This window comes from Schistocerca gregaria, chromosome 9, assembly GCF_023897955.1.
Source record: "Schistocerca gregaria isolate iqSchGreg1 chromosome 9, iqSchGreg1.2, whole genome shotgun sequence".
Taxonomy (NCBI): domain Eukaryota; kingdom Metazoa; phylum Arthropoda; class Insecta; order Orthoptera; family Acrididae; genus Schistocerca; species Schistocerca gregaria.
The window spans coordinates 29,765,003-29,784,608 of NC_064928.1; the positions used below are offsets into that span (position 1 = coordinate 29,765,003).

General features: G+C 44.1%; 1 protein-coding gene across 1 annotated transcript in view; it reads right to left on the reverse strand.

The window, feature by feature from the left end:
• Nucleotides 1-2,321: 2,321 nt before the first annotated feature.
• Nucleotides 2,322-19,606, reverse strand: part of LOC126292123 (uncharacterized) — a 49,567-nt gene continuing 32,282 nt past the window's right edge. Inside the window, exon 3 of the mRNA XM_049985954.1 lies at nt 2,322-2,642. Coding sequence (XP_049841911.1) covers nt 2,468-2,642 — 175 coding nt within the window. The 3' untranslated portion in view covers nt 2,322-2,467. The remainder of the gene's footprint in view (nt 2,643-19,606) is intronic.

A 19,606-nucleotide genomic window follows, 5' to 3' on the forward strand; every position in this document is an offset into this window, starting at 1 on the left:
GTTTTGTGATGCGCTGCCCCCGCTTTGATGACTACAGCACGCGAGCAGACAGAAGAAAATCAGACAAGCTAAACCCAATTCGTGACCTTATGGAACAATTTATAAAGAATTTTCAGCGTTATTTCACACCAGGTGAGTACCTCACGGCTGATGAACAACTGCTTTCTTTTAGGGGGAAGTGTCCCTTCTGCCAGTTTATTCCAAACAAACCTGCCAAATACGGAATAAAGGTATTCGCACTTGTAGATTTTAGAATGATGTGCATGATGAATTTAGAAGTTTACTGTGGAAAACAGTAACCAGGTCAGCAATGCTGGAAAAGGTGTAGTTGCCTCCTGTGGGTAGCGGACCCCTGATATATTAAGAATAATCCAAGAAACCCATCATCCTATGGCACAAGTCCAGGAATCTGCAAGCTACATGGGTGCAAAACTGTCTTAGCCTTGATGCAGAGCTGAATTGAGGATATGGATCAAAGAACCACGGTCAGTTCTGTCACAATGCTACAGACACTGAGCTCCGCCTAAGACTGGCAGTCCTTACCACTTCAACTATCCGCCCAACACCAGAGACTCTCATCTGATCCAAGGTGAGCAACCATCTGCAGTTGGCTGCAACCTCTGCTCATCATGGCATGACATCCAGATACATCTGGAATAACTACAGCCAAATCCCTAAGCCCCCCCCCCCCCCCCCCCCACTGCACCCCTACTGTTGGAGCTCCCAAGTGCCAGTAATCCGACTCTTAGAGAATGCCCAGACCCTGGTGGGTCAGGAGGCTTCCTATCGAACAGCGTGTGACAGCATCTGCCTCAGGATCTTTCTCAGACTCACTAGCACCTGAAACTCATTCATCAGCTGAAGTGGGACAGCCGTCCGATCGGTCTCTCTCTGGGAGCCACACCTAAGAACCACAGCTCACTAGACAACCGGTGGGAGTCCCACAGATCTTCACGTCCAGCCCCCTGCAGTGGTACCCACTGACAACAGCATCGAGCTGCATGACAGAAGCCAGAAACCTCTGGAGCTGTGAGAGCAGGATCATCAACTTGGCTCAGATCTGAACACAGCAATCTTCTCTCTCTCTCTCTCTCTCTCTCTCTCTCTCACACACACACACACACACACACACACACACACACACACAAAATATAGGAGATTTAACTAAAGAACACAGACGAAATTTAGAGAAAATCGCTTCTAATGTGATGCTGCATCAGCTCTGAGAATGAAACGATGAACTTTGGTCTGCTGCTGAAGTAATGAAAGCTGCCACATGACATGTTGAATAAGTATCTAGGCATAATATTGCGAAGCTATATGAAATGGAATGATCACTTAAGTTCAGTAGTAAACAAGGGGAATGTTTGATTTGGGTTCATTGGTAAAATTTTAGGAAATGGTAATTCATCTATAAAGGAACATTCTTGGCTACCGTTAGAATGTTTGGGACCGTGACCAGTGCGGATTAAAGTAAGACAATGGAAAAATTCAGAACTCTGCTGATAGATTTGTTACGTTTCATCATGTGAGTGTGACATTGCTACGGCCAATGTGGGGGTACATTTTACATAATCAGTGCAAAAGAAAAGATAAAAGAATTTTGAGCTCATACAGAGGCATGTAGACAGTCTTCTCTTGCTCGCACCTCTTTCCAGTGGAACAGGAAAGGAAATGGTTAGTAGTGGTTTAGGGCATTCCTAGTGTGCACTACAGGGTGGCTTGTGGAGTATGTGTGTAGGTGTACCCAACTGAGATCACTTGTTTAAGGTTGTCAAGGAGTCATCCTATCCACATGTTTGAACACTATGGCAGATGGGACCTTTCAGTGTGTGTAAGCGTTTCGAACGGTGACAAATGCTTCTGTAAAATATGTCTGTTGTTAATTGTTCATTACCCATTATATTTAATGAACTATCAAGAGACGTTGGATTCAGAAAGGGAAAATCAACATAGAAAGTTAAGTATTACTGACATAGGAATTTTTTCCAATTATGATAAATTTGAAACTAATGTATATGGAAGAAGAATATCTTATGTGTAGGGGGAAGGATGGGATTGTGGAAAATTTTTGTTTTATTTAAATAACTCTGCAAACATTGATGCAAAATGGTTTTAATATGGATTTATTGGAAATGTATCTGTTTCAATTACTTGACAAATTTGTATATAAGAAATAAAATGGGTAAGTTATTTCCAGAAAACTGAAAAAGATAAATGTTGGGGGTTATGGGATACGGACAGCAAAATGAAAGAGAAGCAATATTCAGTAAAATGCTTTCCCAGACACACAAAACGCAAATATTGTGTTGTTTACCGCAAACAGAACTCTTTTCATCGTTTCACATTTCGCGCTGTATATGTTGTACACAGGAAAATTTTGGGCCACAGAACATGAATTCTGAATCTACACTTCCTGATTCAGAACGCATTCTGACCACCTCATCAGTAGAATCTTGTAGCTTCACTATATCTGAATCACTGGAGTCAGTAGTTTGGGGCCCTTTCCTCCATTCAGGCTCCTTTGAGGTTTTTTTTGCACTGATCGTTTCTGGTAGAGATTATGCGATTCGACGTCTTCTTGTTTTGTGTTATAGGCGATATGTTGAAGGGACTCCCAGCAATTGGAACGGCAGACCAACCTGGCAGAAAGAAAATGGTTTGTGTTTATTTGTGAAGTGCAGCGTGTTTTGGGCATTGTAGAATGGCAAACCAAACCTTTATGTAATAGACAATTAATAAATTTTACTAATATGCTTTAGCTCTACACTTATCTAGCTGCTCCTGATTTTCTTGCTCAACATGACGTTGGGCAGATCCGTTCCCAAGACTTCCATCGTTTACAGCAGTGAAGTCACAATCACTGAAAACATTTCTGTTGTGCAGGAAAACGATCGTGATCCTGAACACATTGACTGTAATTTCACCGGTCTGAACTTTCATATAGGCTCCACCAGAGAGTTGTGCATTAGCTGGTTCTAGTATTGTGTAGAGTGCTTGAAGCAATTGCCAGGTCACTTCACTACAGTAGGTCCTCAGCGGCCCCAGAAACATTTTCCCAGTGGCTGGATCTTACACGTGCAGTGAGAAGGTAGCCTAATTAAATGAATATGATGAACGAAAGCCATTTCAGCTACCTCAGTGTTTTAGGTGTGACTGTAATGACCTTCTAAGATGAGAAGCACAGGAGAGTCCATACTGGGATAGATTTTGAAAACGAAATGTTCAAAACACTGCTTCAGCAGGTTGCCGTGTGCTTAACCAGAGGGATAACACTGTGAAATAGACCCACGTGGTGCTCCTCTCATTAACAGCTGGTTCAAGTCGTTCTTCGGGAAGCTACATCATAGGAGGAAAGAAGGAACCATCAGCATTCAAGCACAGAATGACTCTAATGAAAATGGTTCAAATGGCTCTGAGCACTATGCGACTTAACTTCTGAGGTCATCAGTCGCCTAGAACTTAGAACTAATTAAACCTAACTGACCTAAGGACATCACACACATCCATGCCCGAGGCAGGATTCGAACCTGCGACCGTAGCGCCTAGATCCGCACGGCCACTGCGGCTGGCCGACTCTAATGAGTCAGAGTCTTTGTGACATAGTGGGAGCTCCTCACTGGCTTTTCTCCATGAAACTTCTGAGGCAAAGACAAACTGATTCTGTGTACGTTGAAGAAATTTCACACCGCTTTTCAGTTGACTCTAGAAGCTCTGGCCAGTGATGTGCCAATTGGATTCCGAAATGATAAAATATTTTTGTGTCTAAAACATCTTCTCAGCCAAACCTTTCCACCAATGCCAGTGCTACTAAAAGGATTGTTGATACTATTCCTAATAGCCAACTGATAAGGCATCTGGCTAATATCTCTTCTTGTTCACTCACAGATAAGAGACTCCACGCCTAGGCAGTAGACAGTAGGCGCCTCTAGGAGATTCGCTGGTAACAAAACTCTACATGCAAATTTCGTTGTAGATGCATCCTTCTCATCAGAAGTTTTAGACTTAGCCCGCCGAAACATTGTCGTCAGACATTGTGGCAGTTTTCAAATATGCCATTTTCCTTTCCTCACTAACGTAACACCTTTTGACATTTGCTCAAAATCCAGTTTCTTACATTGGCGTTCGTCTTGCGACACACTTTGCTTGTAGCTATGTATTACTCAGCTATCAAAAAGGATGGGGATTGTATTAGCAGACTATATTTGGCAGTAATTGTTTAAAATATGCTACTGGCCATTAAAGTTGCTACACCATGAAGATCTGCTACAGACGCGAAATTTTAACCGACAGGAAGAAGATGCTGTGATATGCATATGATTAGCTTTCCAGAGCATTCACACAAGGTTGGCGCCGGTGGCGACACCTACAACGTGCTGACATGAGGAACGTTTACAATCTATTTCTCATACACAAACGGCAGTTGACCGGCGTTGACTGGTGAAACGTTGTTGTGATGCCTCGTCTAAGGAGGAGACACGCGTACCATCACGTCTCCGACTTTGATAAAGGTCGGGTTGTAGCCTATCGCGATTGCAGTTTATCGTATCGCGACATTGCTGCTCGCGTTGGTCGAGATCCAATGACTGTTAGCAGAATATGCAATTGGTAGGTTCAGGAGGTTAATACGGAACGCCGTGTTGGATCCCAACGGCCTCGTATCACTAGCAGTCGAGTTGACACGCATCTTATCCACATGGCTGTAACGGATCGTGCAGCCACGTCTCGATCCCTGAGTCGACAGATGGGGAAGTTTGCAAGACAACAACCATCTGCACGAACAGTTCGACGACGTTTGCAGCAGCACGGACTATCAGCTCGGAGACCATGGGTGCGGTTACCCTTGAAGCTGCATCACAGACAGGAGCGGCTGCGATGGTGTACTCAACGACGAACCTGGGTGCACGAATGGGAAAACGTCATTTTTTCGGATTAATCCAGGTTCTGTTTACAGCATCATTATGGTCGCATCCGTCATTGGCGACGTCGCGGTGAACACACATTGGAAGCGTGTATTCGTATGGCCACACTGGCGTACCACCCGGCGTGATGATATGGGGTGCCATCGGTTACACGTCTCGGGCACCTCTTGTTCGCATTGAATGCATTTTGAACAGTGGACGTTACATTTCAGATGAGTTACGACCCGTGGCTCTACTCTTCATTCGATCCCTGCAAAACCCTACATTTCAGCAGGATAATGCACGACCGCATGTTGCAGGTCCTGCACGGGCCTTTCTGGGTACAGAAAATGTTTGATTGCTGCCCTGTCCAGCACATTCTCCAAATCTCTCACCAATTGAAAACGTCTGGTTAATGGTGGCCGAGCAACTGGCTCGTCACAATACGTCAGTCACTACTGTTGTTGAACTGTGGTATCGTGTTGAAGCTGCATAGGCAGCTGTACCTGTACACGCCATCCAAGCTCTGTTTCACTCAATGCCCATGTGTATCAAGGCCGTTATTACGGCCAGAGGTGGTTGTTCTGGGTACTGATTTCTGAGGATCTATGCACCCAAATCGCGTGAATATGTAATCACATGTCAGTTGTAGTAAAATATATTTGTCCAATGAATACCCGTTTATCATCTGCTTTTCTTCCTGGTGTAGCAATTTTAATGGCCATTACTGTATATGAAACAGCTTTGAACACCAGAATTATGATTTAAGCAGCCATGTAAACGTAGAGGGGTTATGGAATACTTGCGAGCCAGACTGGTCCATAAGCACCTCTCAAATACAACCTAACTTTTCCCGCCCATTCGGTGGATGAATAACTTCTAGAGGCATCATGTGGAGTTGCAAAATAGTTGTACTTTATTAAATTACTATCTGACACCTTCTGCACCCCAAAGAGCTTTTACCTATTAATATTTCTTCAGTGTTCTTCGCAAGTGATGGGCCAACCAAATACTCCTGTGTGTCTCCTTGTTTTCCTCTGGTGTCAGTTGCGCTTTAATTGTTATTTTTCAACCATCTTCCCATTTTTCACGTTTTTTTATGTGTTCTCAGCAACCGTGATGGGCACGTAGACACGACAGATGTCATACCGCACCTGCATCAATCAGCATCTGAATGAGGCAGTAAAAGAAGCAGCAGGCTGTTCCGCCTCTTGCGTCTACTGCAAACTACGCTACACCCAGGAGAGACTCCATGCGGTGACCGTAGCCCAGTGGCAGCGCCTGTGTAATAGATGTACACCAGCAGAATGACTCCAGCAATGTTCTCGAGGCATATACAACAGCGCACCACCTGTCGAATGGCGAGGCAATGCCTGAGGGCAGCATCAGTGTCTTGGAGAGACGTCAGCAGATAGCCTGTAGTTGGCAATGGCGAAGCAACTTCTGTGAAACTTCAAAGTGAGGATGCGAGGGTTACAGTAGACCAGCAGCAGTGCACCTGTTACAAGCTAGTGAACTCCCAGGAGAGATTGCGTGTGGTGACCGTAGCATGGGTAGTCCGTGTGTAACGGTTGGTGGGGCGTTGTAAGTGTTGTTCTGTCACCATCTAAAGGCCGATTACAACACCCACGGTTTCTACTCCTGCAATTACGTTTAGTATTTCAGATGTTATTCTAGCTTCGGTAATTGAAGCACTTAAACACAGCTACCTCCTTAACAACCTCTAGTGATCTCAGATGCGGCGTAATAGATAAAGCTCGGTCAAATGTGAAGTTATCGTATAGTCAGAAAAGAGACTCCACGCCTAGGCAGTAGACAGTTGGAGCGTCTCGGAGATCTTGCGAACTATGGATGAAGGGTATCAGACGGATGCCATATTCCTTGACTTCCGGAAAGCGTTTGACTCGGTGCCCCACTGCAGACTCCTAACTAAGGTACGATCAAATGGGATTGGTTCCCAAGTATGTGAGTGGCTCGAAGACTTCTTTACTAATAGAACCCAGTACGTTGTCCTCGATGGTGAGTGTTCGTCGGAGGTGAAGGTATCATCTGGAGTGCCCCAGGGAAGTGTGGTAGGTCCGCTGTTGTTTTCTATCTACATAAATGATCTTTTGGATAGGGTGTATGGCAATGTGCGACTGTTTGCTGATGATGCTGTGGTGTACGGGAAGGTCTCGTCGTTGAGTGACTGTAGGAGGATACAAGATTTGTGATTGGTGTAAAGAATAGCAGCTAACTCTAAATATAGATAAATGTAGATTAATGCAGATGGATAGGAAAAAGAATCCCGCAATGTTTGAATACTCCATTAGTAGTGTAGCGCTTGACACAGACACGTCGATTAAATATTTGGGCGTAACATTGCAAAGCGATATGAAGTGGGACAAGCATGTAATGGCAGTTGTGGGGAAGGCGGATAGTCGTCTTCGGTTCATTGGTAGAATTTTGGGAAGATGTGGTTCATCTGTATTCTTGAGTACTGCTGGAGCGTTTGGGATCCCTATCAGGTCGGATTGACGGAGGAGACAGAAGCAATTCAGAGGCGGGCTGCTAGATTTGTTACTGGTATGTTTGATCATCACGCGACTGTTACGGAAATGCTTCAGGAACTCGGGTGGGAGTCTCTAGAGGAAAGGAGGCCTTCTTTTCGTGAATCGCTACTGAAAACTTTAGAGAAGCAGCATTTGAGGCTGACTACAGTAGAATTTTACTGCCGCCACTTACATTTCGCGGAAAGACCACAAAGATAAGAGAGATTAGGGCTCGTACAGAGGCATATAGGCAGTCATTTTTCCATCGTTCTGTTTGGGAGTGGAACAGGGAGAGAAGATGCTAGTTGTGGTACGAGGTACCCTCCGCCACGCACCGTATGGTGGATTGCGGAGTATGTATGTAGATGTAGATGTCTTGGTTGCAGCTTTTCTGTTCGGTCAAACTACTTCTTGCGAGTGAAAATAATACTGAGAAACACTGTCGCCAGCCAAAATGATGAGTCGACTGACCAATTCACCAAATTTGGTCTTTACTATTTCTGGTTCTTATTTAAACTTTTTCTCTTTTAATAATTACTATCACTGAAGGAACAGGGTAATGCACGTTGATAGCAGAATAATGACTGCTATCAGATTAGGTCGCACGCACAAACTTAGAAAGTTTTGGTCCATGAAAACAACGCCGGAACGACAACAATATCTACTTACGCTTCTGAAGGTGAGATCAGAAACACTGCCTCTGAAAACATGTATTATACACAAGCAATATTTTACGATAGTTTTGTAAGTATCGAAATGATTGCGAAAGGTGTGATACTTGGTTTTTCTGAGTTTTATTGAAATAATTACTTTACGGTAATTTCTTGGACAGACGGTCCCTATAACAAAGTTCACACACTAGGTAGAATTTTTATTTACTTTACGTACTTTCAATGCAATCTACAATTCTCCACATTTACTTTAGTTGCTGCAGTTGAGTGATAATTTAAATTTAGTTTGAAAGAAAGCACTCACACCAATGGATTCTCGGTTTCTTGCTCTAGAGTATAGGAAAGGATCCCTACTTGGAACACTTTCGGTTAAGTGAGTCGTTTTGCGTTGAAAATATAAATTGATTATTGAATAAAACACAGAAAAACTTGTCTACACAGCTCGTGTACGGAACTACGGGCGGTTAAGTTGAGTGTTGTCGTCGTGAGCACAGCTGATGGAGATTTAGGCCTTCTGAAGGCGCGTACCGTTTTGCAGCGACTCAGATCATTACTTGTCTTCGTGGCGTCGAATTATGCGACTTATACCGGCGCAGTTATGAGTTTGGCTTTCCTGGGAATCTGCATCGGTCTAAGTAATGCATGTCTTAGACCAGGACTTCCCAACGTGTGGTCCGCGGACCCCTTAGGGGTCCTCCGGCTCTTGCTAGGGGGTCCGCCGCCACCTTTCACCAAATCGCGTAAAAAATGAGTAAAATTATTCAATAAAAATGTGAAAAACAAATTCATCACTTTTTTTCGTGTGAAAGACATGTGTACTTCAGGTCGTATTCCCAAGCAGCCTTTGAGATTCCTAAGTGAGAACGCATACACAGTTTAGTGCCCGAGAATGCGGCTTCTCTGATCGACTGTTTCGCAACAATACGGGGGTCGTTTGTGCGCCGGCTCACGGCTCTAGGTTACGCAAACGCGGAGCGAGCGTTGTCGACCAGTCACACCGTAAGTACAACGAAAGCTACGTAGAAACGGGCTTTATAGAGACAAAGGAGGGTAATGCTAAGTGTGTAATTTGTGCACGAGTCCTCCCGAACAGTTCAAAGGTTCCAGTTAAATTGCGCCGTCATTTTTAAGGTACTCACCCGGATTTTCAGGCTAAACACATCAATTTTTTCAAAAGGAAGAGTGCCGAACTAGCTGCTTCTCAGCATTTTATGAAAACTCATGCAAAAACAATTAATTAAAATTCAATAAAAACTTCTTTCTTGGTTATTTATCGAGTGGCAAAAACAGGCAAAGCTATTTTCATTGCAGAAAATCACATAAAACCGTGTGTTAATGATATTGTTTCTTGCATGCTAGACGAAAAGGCAGTAAAGCTTGTATCTTCGGAGCCATTATCAAACAATACTGTCAAGAGACGCATTGTTGGCATGTCAAATGATGTGAAAGACACTCTTGTTTCTCGCATCCAACACAATGCACTTTCCTTGCAGATAGATGAATCCACTGATGTTGCAGGATTAGATATTTTATTGGCTTTTGTCCGTTATGAATATTATGGATCTTTTGAGGAGGACCTCTTATTGTGCAGACCACTACCCTGCCAACACAACAGGTGCTGAAATATTCCGTCTATTGGATGATTTTTTAAGGAGTAACGAAGTTTCTCTGTCTAATTGCATAGATGTGTGCACAGATGACGCAAAAACTATGACGGGTGCTACAGTCGGAGCAATAACGAAAGTAAAAGAAAACGCCAAGAATTGCAGAAGTAGTCATTGTGCTCTCTACAGATACGCTTTAGCTACGAAACAAATGCCTCTTTAGTTCAAGAAAATCTTAGACGAATCCATTCAAATCATTAACTACATAAAATCAAGGCCGTTGAAGTGAAGACTTTTCACAATAGTGTGTGAAGGTATGGGAAGCCTTCATCGTTCCTTGCTTCTCCACGCAGAAGTGAGGTGGCTCTCACCTGGGAATGCACTCTCTCGGTTGTACGAATTAAGATTGGAAGTCTTGGCTTTCCTTTTGGAGCATAACACCAAATTAGCAGACCTTATGAATGACGAAAATTGTCAGTGTATACTTGGCTATTTGTCAGATATTTTCTCCAAAATAAAATTAACGAAATTAATACACTCCTGGAAATTGAAATAAGAACACCGTGAATTAATTGTCCCAGAAAGGGGAAACTTTATTGACACATTCCTGGGGTCAGATACATCACATGATCACACTGACAGAACCACAGGCACATAGACACAGGCAACAGAGCATGCACAATGTCGGCACTAGTACAGTGTATATCCACCTTTCGCAGCAATGCAGGCTGCTATTCTCCCATGGAGACGATCGTAGAGATGCTGGATGTAGTCCTGTGGAACGGCTTGCCATGTCATTTCCACCTGGCGCCTCAGTTGGACCAGCGTTCGTGCTGGACGTGCAGACCGCGTGAGACGACGCTTCATCCAGTCCCAAACATGCTCAATGGGGGACAGATCCGGAGATCTTCCTGGCCAGGGTAGTTGACTTACACCTTCTAGAGCACGTTTGGTGGCACGGGATACATGCGGACGTGCATTGTCCTGTTGGAACAGCAAGTTCCCTTGCCGGTCTAGGAATGGTAGAACGATGGGTTCGATGACGGTTTGGATGTACCATGCACTATTCAGTGTCCCCTCGACGATCACCAGAGGTGTACGGCCAGTGTAGGAGATCGCTCCCCACACCATGATGCCGGGTGTTGGCCCTGTGTGCCTCGGTCGTATGCAGTCCTGATTGTGGCGCTCACCTGCACGGCGCCAAACACGCATACGACCATTATTGGCAGCAAGGCAGAAGCGACTCTCAGCGCTGAAGACGACACGTCTCCATTCGTCCCTCCATTCACGCCTGTCGCGACACCACTGGAGGCGGGCTGCACGATGTTGGGGCGTGTGCGGAAGACGGCCTAACGGTGTGCGGGACCGTAGCCCAGCTTCATGGAGACGGTTGCGAATGGTCCTCGCCGATATCCCAGGAGCAACAGTGTCCCTAATTTGCTGGGAAGTGGCGGTGCGGTCCCCTACGGCACTGCGTAGGATCCTACGGTCTTGGCGTGCATCTGTGCGTCGCTGCGGTCCGGTCCCAGGTCGACGGGCACGTGCACCTTCCGCCGACCACTGGCGACAACATCGATGTACTGTGGAGACCTCACGCCTGACGTGTTGAGCATTTCGGGGGTACGTCCACCCGGCCTCCCGCATGCCCACTATACGCCCTCGCTCAAAGTCCGTCAACTGCACATACGGTCTACGTCCACGCTGTCGCGGCATGCTACCAGTGTTAAAGAGTGCGATGGAGCTACGTATGCCACGGCAAACTGGCTGACACTGACGGCGACGGTGCACAAATGCTAGCGCCATTCCACGGCCAACACCGCGGTTCCTGGTGTGTCCGCTGTGCCGTGCGTGTGATCATTGCTTGTACAGCCCTCTCGCAGTGTCCGGAGCAAGTATGGTGGGTCTGACACACCGGTGTCAATGTGTTCTTTTTTCCCTTTGCAGGAGTGTATTTCACTCCAAGGGCAAAGTAAAAAAGGTCACTGCTATCGACAGAGTTCGAGCATTCAAGAGGAAAATCAATTTTTGGGCAGAGATTGTCGAGGAGGAGAAGTCGAGTGTTTTCCTCTTCTCAAGGAGTTTTTGAAAGACAAAACATTGGCGCTTGTGAAGAATTTCATCAAATCCTGGAACACCTCTGAAGCTTGATGTCATTGTTGAAGCATCATTTCCCAACAACTGAAGATGAGAAGCTGCAGAAATACGAATGGGTGGTCAACCCAGTCACTGTATCCAGAAAGCCGAACATTCTATCATCAAATGAATATGAGTTGTTGATAGAAATTGCCACAGACTCTACCTTGAAATCAAGTTTTGACATTGACTGTTACTCATACTTTTGAGTCTGTTTGGATAACAAGAAATATTATCCCCTTGTTGAAAAGGCAAAACGTGTACTTCTTCCGTGTGCCACAACATACATGTGTGAATCTGGATTCTCGATTTATGCTGGCCACAAAACTGCGTACCAAAGCTGTCTAGATGCAGCACCCTCAACGATCACATTAGGATTCCATTGTTATTCCTACAGACTCATCTATAGTAAAGAAGAGAGCATTTTCCTTCGTAGATGCTCAGTGAACGTACCTGAACTATAAGTCTGTAGGAATTTTGCTTCTGTCTTCTATCATTTACAAAATAATCATTAATGGAATTGTGTTGGCACTGATACTTTTGTTATTAATTATATCGATCTCTAAAGCTAATTTCTTTTCTTTATAATATATTTCGTCCTCTCAGTTAAAAATATGGCCTGTCTATACTTCAATTACAAGTAATTGCTATTACTCTTACACTATACTGTGGCAACTGGCTGCGAGCGTAAACAAATGAGGACTTTTGACGTGCCACCGTGTAAACGGTAAACATCTGCCAGAATTGTTTCCTTTGAGAAAAAAGGTCTTACGTTCTGTGAAATTCTATGTCTTCTTATATAGAAATAAGAGAGTCTGTTTGTTTCTTTTCCTAATTTGTTTACAGTTGAGGCTGACTGCCACGATATAGTGTCCAAGTAGCAGTTGAAGTTGTCAGCTGTGGCTAGAGTGTTGCCACGCCGCCTGCCAGTTGGTAGCTACCAGCTGACAGTACGTTGTTAAAAAAATGGTTCAAATGGCTCTGAGCACTATGGGACTTAACTTCTGCGGACATCAGTCCCCTGGAACTTAGAACTACTTAAACCTAACTAACCTAAGGACAACACACACTTCGATGTCCGAGGCAGGATTCGAACCTGCGACCGTAACAGTCGCGCGGTTCCAGATTGAAGCGCCTAGAACCGCTCGTCCACCGCGGCCGGATTTTCATGTATTTACGGAGATAATCGGCTCTGACGTTTTCCTAGAGTTGTACACACTGCATTTGCTATCACACTTCCAGTGGTCGTGTTGCGCAGTCGATAGTGTTTTGGCCTGAGAAGGCGGAGTCGTTGTTCGTGCAAATGTTCAAATGTGTGTGTAATGTGTGTGGGACCGTAGCGGTCGCGCAGTTCCAGACTGTAGCGCCTAGAACCGCTCGGCCACACCGGCCGGCGGTACATTGTTGCAACGCCGCCTGATAGCTGCCGTTCAGTAGATACACAGACATAAAAATAACTAGACATTCCGAGCTGTTTACATGGGCACGAAAATCGATTGTGGAACTGGAAAACGGCTTAATAAAAGCAAATTTCCAAAATCGATTTTGAAATGTTTACCTGATCAACCAAAAGCGGAACTGGGAAATCGGCTTACGAAATTCGGTTTTGGAAACGCATGTAAACTGGGTGAATGTATTCCGTCACGTTGCACAACAGATGTCCCAGTACTCCCTTAAAGGCAATCCCTTGGTCTCTTTTCTTTCGTGATGTGTTTGTATCCCGAATCATGGGTCTGCCTCTTTTCCTCACAGCCGCGCAGTCTTGGGCGCCATGTCGTCGTGGACTGCGCGGCCGCACCCGCCGGAGGTTCGAGTCCTGTGTGTGTGTGTGTGTGTGTGTGTGTGTGTGTGTGTGTGTGTGTGTGCGCGCGCGTGTGTGTGCGTGTGTGTGTGTGTGTGTGTGTGTGTGTGCGTGCGTGCGTGTTGTCCTTAGCGGAAGTTAAACTTAGGTTAATAGTGTGTAAGAATGATGACCTCAGCAGTTAAGTCCCGTAGACTTTACACACATTTGAACATTTTTCTTCCGATTTCACGAAAAACCACACACACACACACACACACACACACACACACACACACACACACACACAAGACTGTTACGAAACATTCATGCTCCTTACACAACAGTATCCAGATAGTGGAAGTGAACAGACTACAAGCGGCAGCCTGTCAACAGCGAACAGTTTGGACGTGACGTAGATTGCTCTTGGAGGAAGGCAGCTACAACGTGTGAAATGTCAATTACCAAGTAATTTTAATCAGGATATAGTGTGTTGAAGAAAGGGAGTAAATCCACTAGCAAGTGTCTGGATGCAGTGGGAATTCATCTGTAAACCAAGAACTATTGATGATACTCTGGGGGGGGGGGGGGGGGGGTGTCATTTGGAACGGCAGTAAGAAGCTTTCAGTTGCCATGGGTTTCGCTCTGAAATTTAGAGTTACTGTCCTCTTGACTGACTAGGGATCCGCCATGGATTTTCAACAGAGGAAGGGGTCCGCCAGATGAAAAGGTTGGGAAGCCCTGCCTTAGACCTTTCCCATCCAGGAACCAACACTCGTTGCAGACGTAATTTTATGTCTCTTCTAAAGCGTTGCAAACACGTACCTTACCACTTCCCCTTCACTCACAGCTATTAAGCGGTTAAACTTTAGCTTTGTTTAAACAATACTGCGGAGTACAGGGCGCCATTAGCTTTCGTTACCGCCTGCACAGTGTCTGACTCCCTCCACTTCTCCCCTCTCCTGCCTGCTTCCGTTAGCAGCAAAAAATATCCACCTTTTCCGGCCTTCCAGAACGTCGGTAGATCCCTACTGGTTTTTGAATATATTTACCTTTATCCCTGAGCTGGTGTTGACTTCACTTTACAAACAATTATACATAGTTAAATAAATGATACTTATTGTTACTTACATAACATTATCAACATTTGTTAATTACATATAAACACTGAACATCATATAGTCAAAGAATATTGTCTTCTGCAGACACTCTTACACACTACATACTGTACAAATCTCATTCTTTGCTTCAATAGTGCAAAGTCTCTCGACTCTCAAAAGGTCGATGGTGTTACACGTGCAGCAATGTTAGCTACTAAGCAAGGACATCAGGGCACATATGCGGCAGACGTTTCAATTCATTTTTTCAGCTTCTATCATGTTCGTAGATCGTAGATATGTTCATTAACCGGTGAGATCGTGGAATATGCAGAAAAATAACAGTTCCATCAAAATAAGGCGATTTAGTCAGATAGAATGTCAAATATTTCCTGTTTTGAAGTCAGTATGCTCTTTTTTTCTTGGAGATGCATGTTGATTTCTTTTCTGAAGTGACTTTTGGTATAAAGGGTTAAGAAGGTTGACGTTTACTGTACAAGACACAACGGCTGTTGAGAATAAAGACGCTGCTCTTCTCGTAAAATTGTTTTATCACAACGGCATCACCAGCAGTACTGACTTGGGGGCGTATGGCCCACAAAAATATGGAGGGGGAGGGGCTCATTCCCACGTCAGTTGTTGATGGTCGCTGCAGCTACCGTTGAGCCTGCCTCAAATTCTGCAACCAGTGCTCGAGCTGTGCCACGGGTCTTGTCCGTTCTGTAAGTCAACACTTCAAAAGATTTTATGGTGCACTGATAGTCCTATAGCATTCAATACGTGCACCAAATGAAGCCACAAGGTAAGCTACCCTAAAGGTGTGTAGTAGGGAATGAAAATGTTTCTCAAAATATTCTGTACATTAAAAAAATTTCAAGCTATGTTTATGAAAATTGGTATTTCACTTCTCCCTTAGATATTAAAAAAATATTTGTTGGCGGATGAGAGTTACTATGGAAATGTCAACCCTTGTTTTGGCATGCCTGGAAATTGATGGTATGTGGCTGGGGAGTATTCTTTGGATGGACAACGCACATTTTACTCTGCAAAAGTAAAATAGTCCCCCATTCGGATCTCCGGGCGGGGACTACTCAAGAGGATGTCGTTATCAGGAGAAAGAATACTGGCGTTCTACGGATCGGAGCGTGGAATGTCAGATCCCTTAATCAGGCAGGTAGGTTAGAAAATTTAAAAAGGGAAATGGATAGGTTAAAGTTAGATATAGTGGGAATTAGTGAAATTTGGTGGCAGGAGGAACAAGACTTCAAGACTTTTGGTCAGGTGAATACATGGTTATAAATACAAAATCAAATAGGGGTAATGCAGGAGTAGGTTTAATACTGAATAAAAAAATAGGAGTTCGGGTAAGCTACTACCAACAGCATAGTGAACGCATTATTGTGGCCAAGATAGACACGAAGCCCATGCCTACTACAGTAGTACAAGTTTATATGCCAACTATCTCTGCAGATGATGAAGAAATTGATGAAATGTATGATGAGATAAAAGAAATTATTCAGGTAGTGAAGGGAGACGAAAATTTAATAGTCATGGGTGCCTGGAATTCAAGAGTAGGAAAAGAGAGATAGGGAAACATAGTAGGTGAATTTGGATTGGGGAGAGAAATGAAAGAGGAAGCCGTCTGGTAGAATTTTGCACAGAGCATAACTTAATCATAGTTAACACTTGGTTCAAGAATCATAAAAGAAGGTTGTATACATAGAAGAATCCTGGAGATTCTAAAAGGTATCAGATAGATTATATAATGGTAAGACGGAGATTTAGGAACCAGGTTTTAAATTGTAAGACATTTCCAGGGGCAGATGTGGACTCTGACCACAATCTATTGGTTATGAACTGTAGATTAAAACTGAAGAAACTGCAAAAACGCGGGAATTTAAGGAGATGGGACCTGGATAAACTGACTAAACCAGAGGTTGTACAGAGTTTCAGGGAGAGCATAAGGGAAAAATTGACAGGAATGGGGGAAAGAAATACAGTAGAAGAAGAATGGGTAGTTTTGAGGGGTGTAGTAGTGAAGGCAGCAGGGGATCAAGTAGATAAAAAGACGAGGGCTAGTAGAAATCCTTGGGTAAAAGAAGAAATGTTGAATTTAATTGATGAAAGGAGAAAATACAAAAATGCAGTAAATGAAGTAGGAAAAATGAATACAAAGTCTAAAAAATGAGATCGACAGGAAGTGCTAGGCAAGGATGGCTAGAGGACAAATGTAAGGATGTAGAGGCTTATCTCACAGGAAAATTAAAGAGACCTATGGAGAAAGGAGACGCACTAGCATGAATATCAAGAGCTTTGATTGAAATCCAGTTCAAAGCAAAGAAGGGAAAGCAGAAAGGCGGAAGGTCTATACAAGAGCGATGTACTTGAGGACAATATTATGGAAATGGAAGAGGATGTAGATGAAGATGAAGTGGGAGATACGATACTGCGTGAAGAGTTTGACAGAGCACGGAAAGAGCTGAGTCGAAACAAGGCTACCGGAGTAGACAACATTCCATTAGAACTACTGACTGCCTTGGGAGAGCCAGTCCTGACAAGACTCTACCATCTGGAGAGCAAGATGTATGAGACAAGCGAAAAACCCTCAGACTTCAAGAAGAATATAATAATTCCAATCCCAAAGAAAGCAGGTGTTGACAGACGTGAAAATTACCGAACTATCAGTTTAATAAGTCACTGCTGCAAAATACTAACGCGAATTGTTTACAAACGAATGGAAAAACTGGTAGAAGCCGCCCTTGGCGAAGATCAGTTTGGAGTCCGTCGAAATGTTGGAACACGTGAAGCAATACTGACCCTACGACTTATTTTAGAAGCTAGATTAAGGAAGGACAAACCTATATTTCTAGCATTTGTATACTTAGAGAAAGTTTTTGATAATGTTGACTGGAATACTCTCTTTCAAATATCTAAAGGTGGCAGGGGTAAAACACGGGGAGCGAAAGGCTATTTTCAATTTGTACAGAAACCAGACGGCAGTTGTAAGAGTCGAGGGGCATCAAAGGGAAGCAGCGGTTGGAAAGGGAGTGAGACAGGGTTGTAGCCTATCCCCGATGTTATTCAATCTGTACATTGTGCAAGCGGTAAAGGAAACAAAAGAAAAATTCGGAGTAGGTATCAAAGTGCATGGCGAAGAAATAAAAACTTTGAGGTTCGCAGATGACATTGTAATTCTGTCAGAGACAGCAAAGGACTTGAAAGAACAGTTGAACGGAATGGACAGTGTCTTGAAAGGATGATATAAGATGAACATAAACAAAAACAAGACTTGGATAATGGAATGTAGTCGAATTAGGTCGGGTGAGGCTGAGGTAATTAGATTAGGAAATGAGACACTTAAAGTAGTAAACGAGTTTTGCTATTTGGGGAGCAAAATAACTGAAGATGGTCGAAGTAGAGAAGATATAAAATGTAGACTAACAATCGCAAGGAAAGCATTTCTGAAGAAGAGAAATTTGTTAACATAGAGTTCAGATTTAAATATCAGGAAGTCGTTTCTGAAAGTATTTGTATGGAGTGTAGCCTTGTATGGAAGTGGACGATAAATAGTTTGGACAAGAAGAGAAACTAAGCTTTCGAAATGTGGTGCTAGACAAGAATGCTGAAGATTAGATGGGTAGATCACGTAACTAATGAGGAGGTATTGAATAGAACTGGGGAGAAGAGGAGTTTGTGGCACAACTTGACAAGAAGAAGGGACCGGTTGGTAGGACATGTTCTGAGACATCAAGGGATCACAAATTTAGCATTGGAGGGCAGCGTGGAGGGTAAAAATCGTAAAGGGAGACCAAGAGATGAATACACTAAGCAGATTCAGAAGGATGTAGGTTGCCGTAAGTACTGGGAGATGAAGAAGCTTGCACAGGATAGAGTAGCACGGAGAGCTGCATCAAACCAGTCTCAGGGCTGAAGACAACAACAACATATGTTCAAATGTGTGTGAATATCTAAGGAACCAAACTACTGAGGTGATCGGTCGCTAGAATTACACAGTACTTAGACTAACTTATGCTAAGAACACCACACACCTCCATGCCCGTGTGAGGACTCGAACCTCCGGCGGGAGGGGCGTGCAGTCCGTGACATGGCGACTCAAACTGCGTGGTCACTGCGTGCGACTCCGGCACACACGCCGCTCTTTTATTCGTTAGGGATTTCGTTACATGTTCACACAGTCTCGTGCAGATCAATGCATAATCTTATTCCCAAACTTACTTATTTCATTTGGTTTTCTTTCCATTTTCTGAGCCACAGTCAACACCAAACAGATAAAAAAAGTGTGCAAACTTCGTATAAGCAAAAACTACAAGTTCGCAACATAACCAGTCACATTTTTTGTAGTTTATAGGTATAATTCTCGACACTCCTTACACACATGTAGCGATACTTCGATTCTTTTGTGTCGTCATCATGTAGTTTGGCAATGGCCTCCTTTAATCTTTGTGGGTCCTAAAGACCGCGCAGCTTGCCCCTGATTTTCGCTTATAAAATAAGTGTACTGATGTCACGTGAGCAGTTCGTTTACGCGGCTCCGCTTGGGTGTTGGCGGCTTCTCTGTTAAGATGGGCAATACTCCGAAATATTACATGTACGCATCAGCTTGTATCTTGCAATTGCGAGACAGATTGCCAAGGTCGGTGTGAGAATGGCGAGCAGGAGTATTCTGCACGAAACTGTGCAAGCAGTGGGGCGGGCCGGCCTCCGACACGGTCGCCAGTTGCGACAGAGAAGACGAGCAGGGCCTGGACGCTCCCCCTGCAGTCACGCCGTCTAAAGCAGCCGAGGTGGCACACGGTATTAATTCACGTAATATTTTGCACCTTTGTACACCTCTACTAATCGACTTTTCTTTCGTACCGTTAATGATT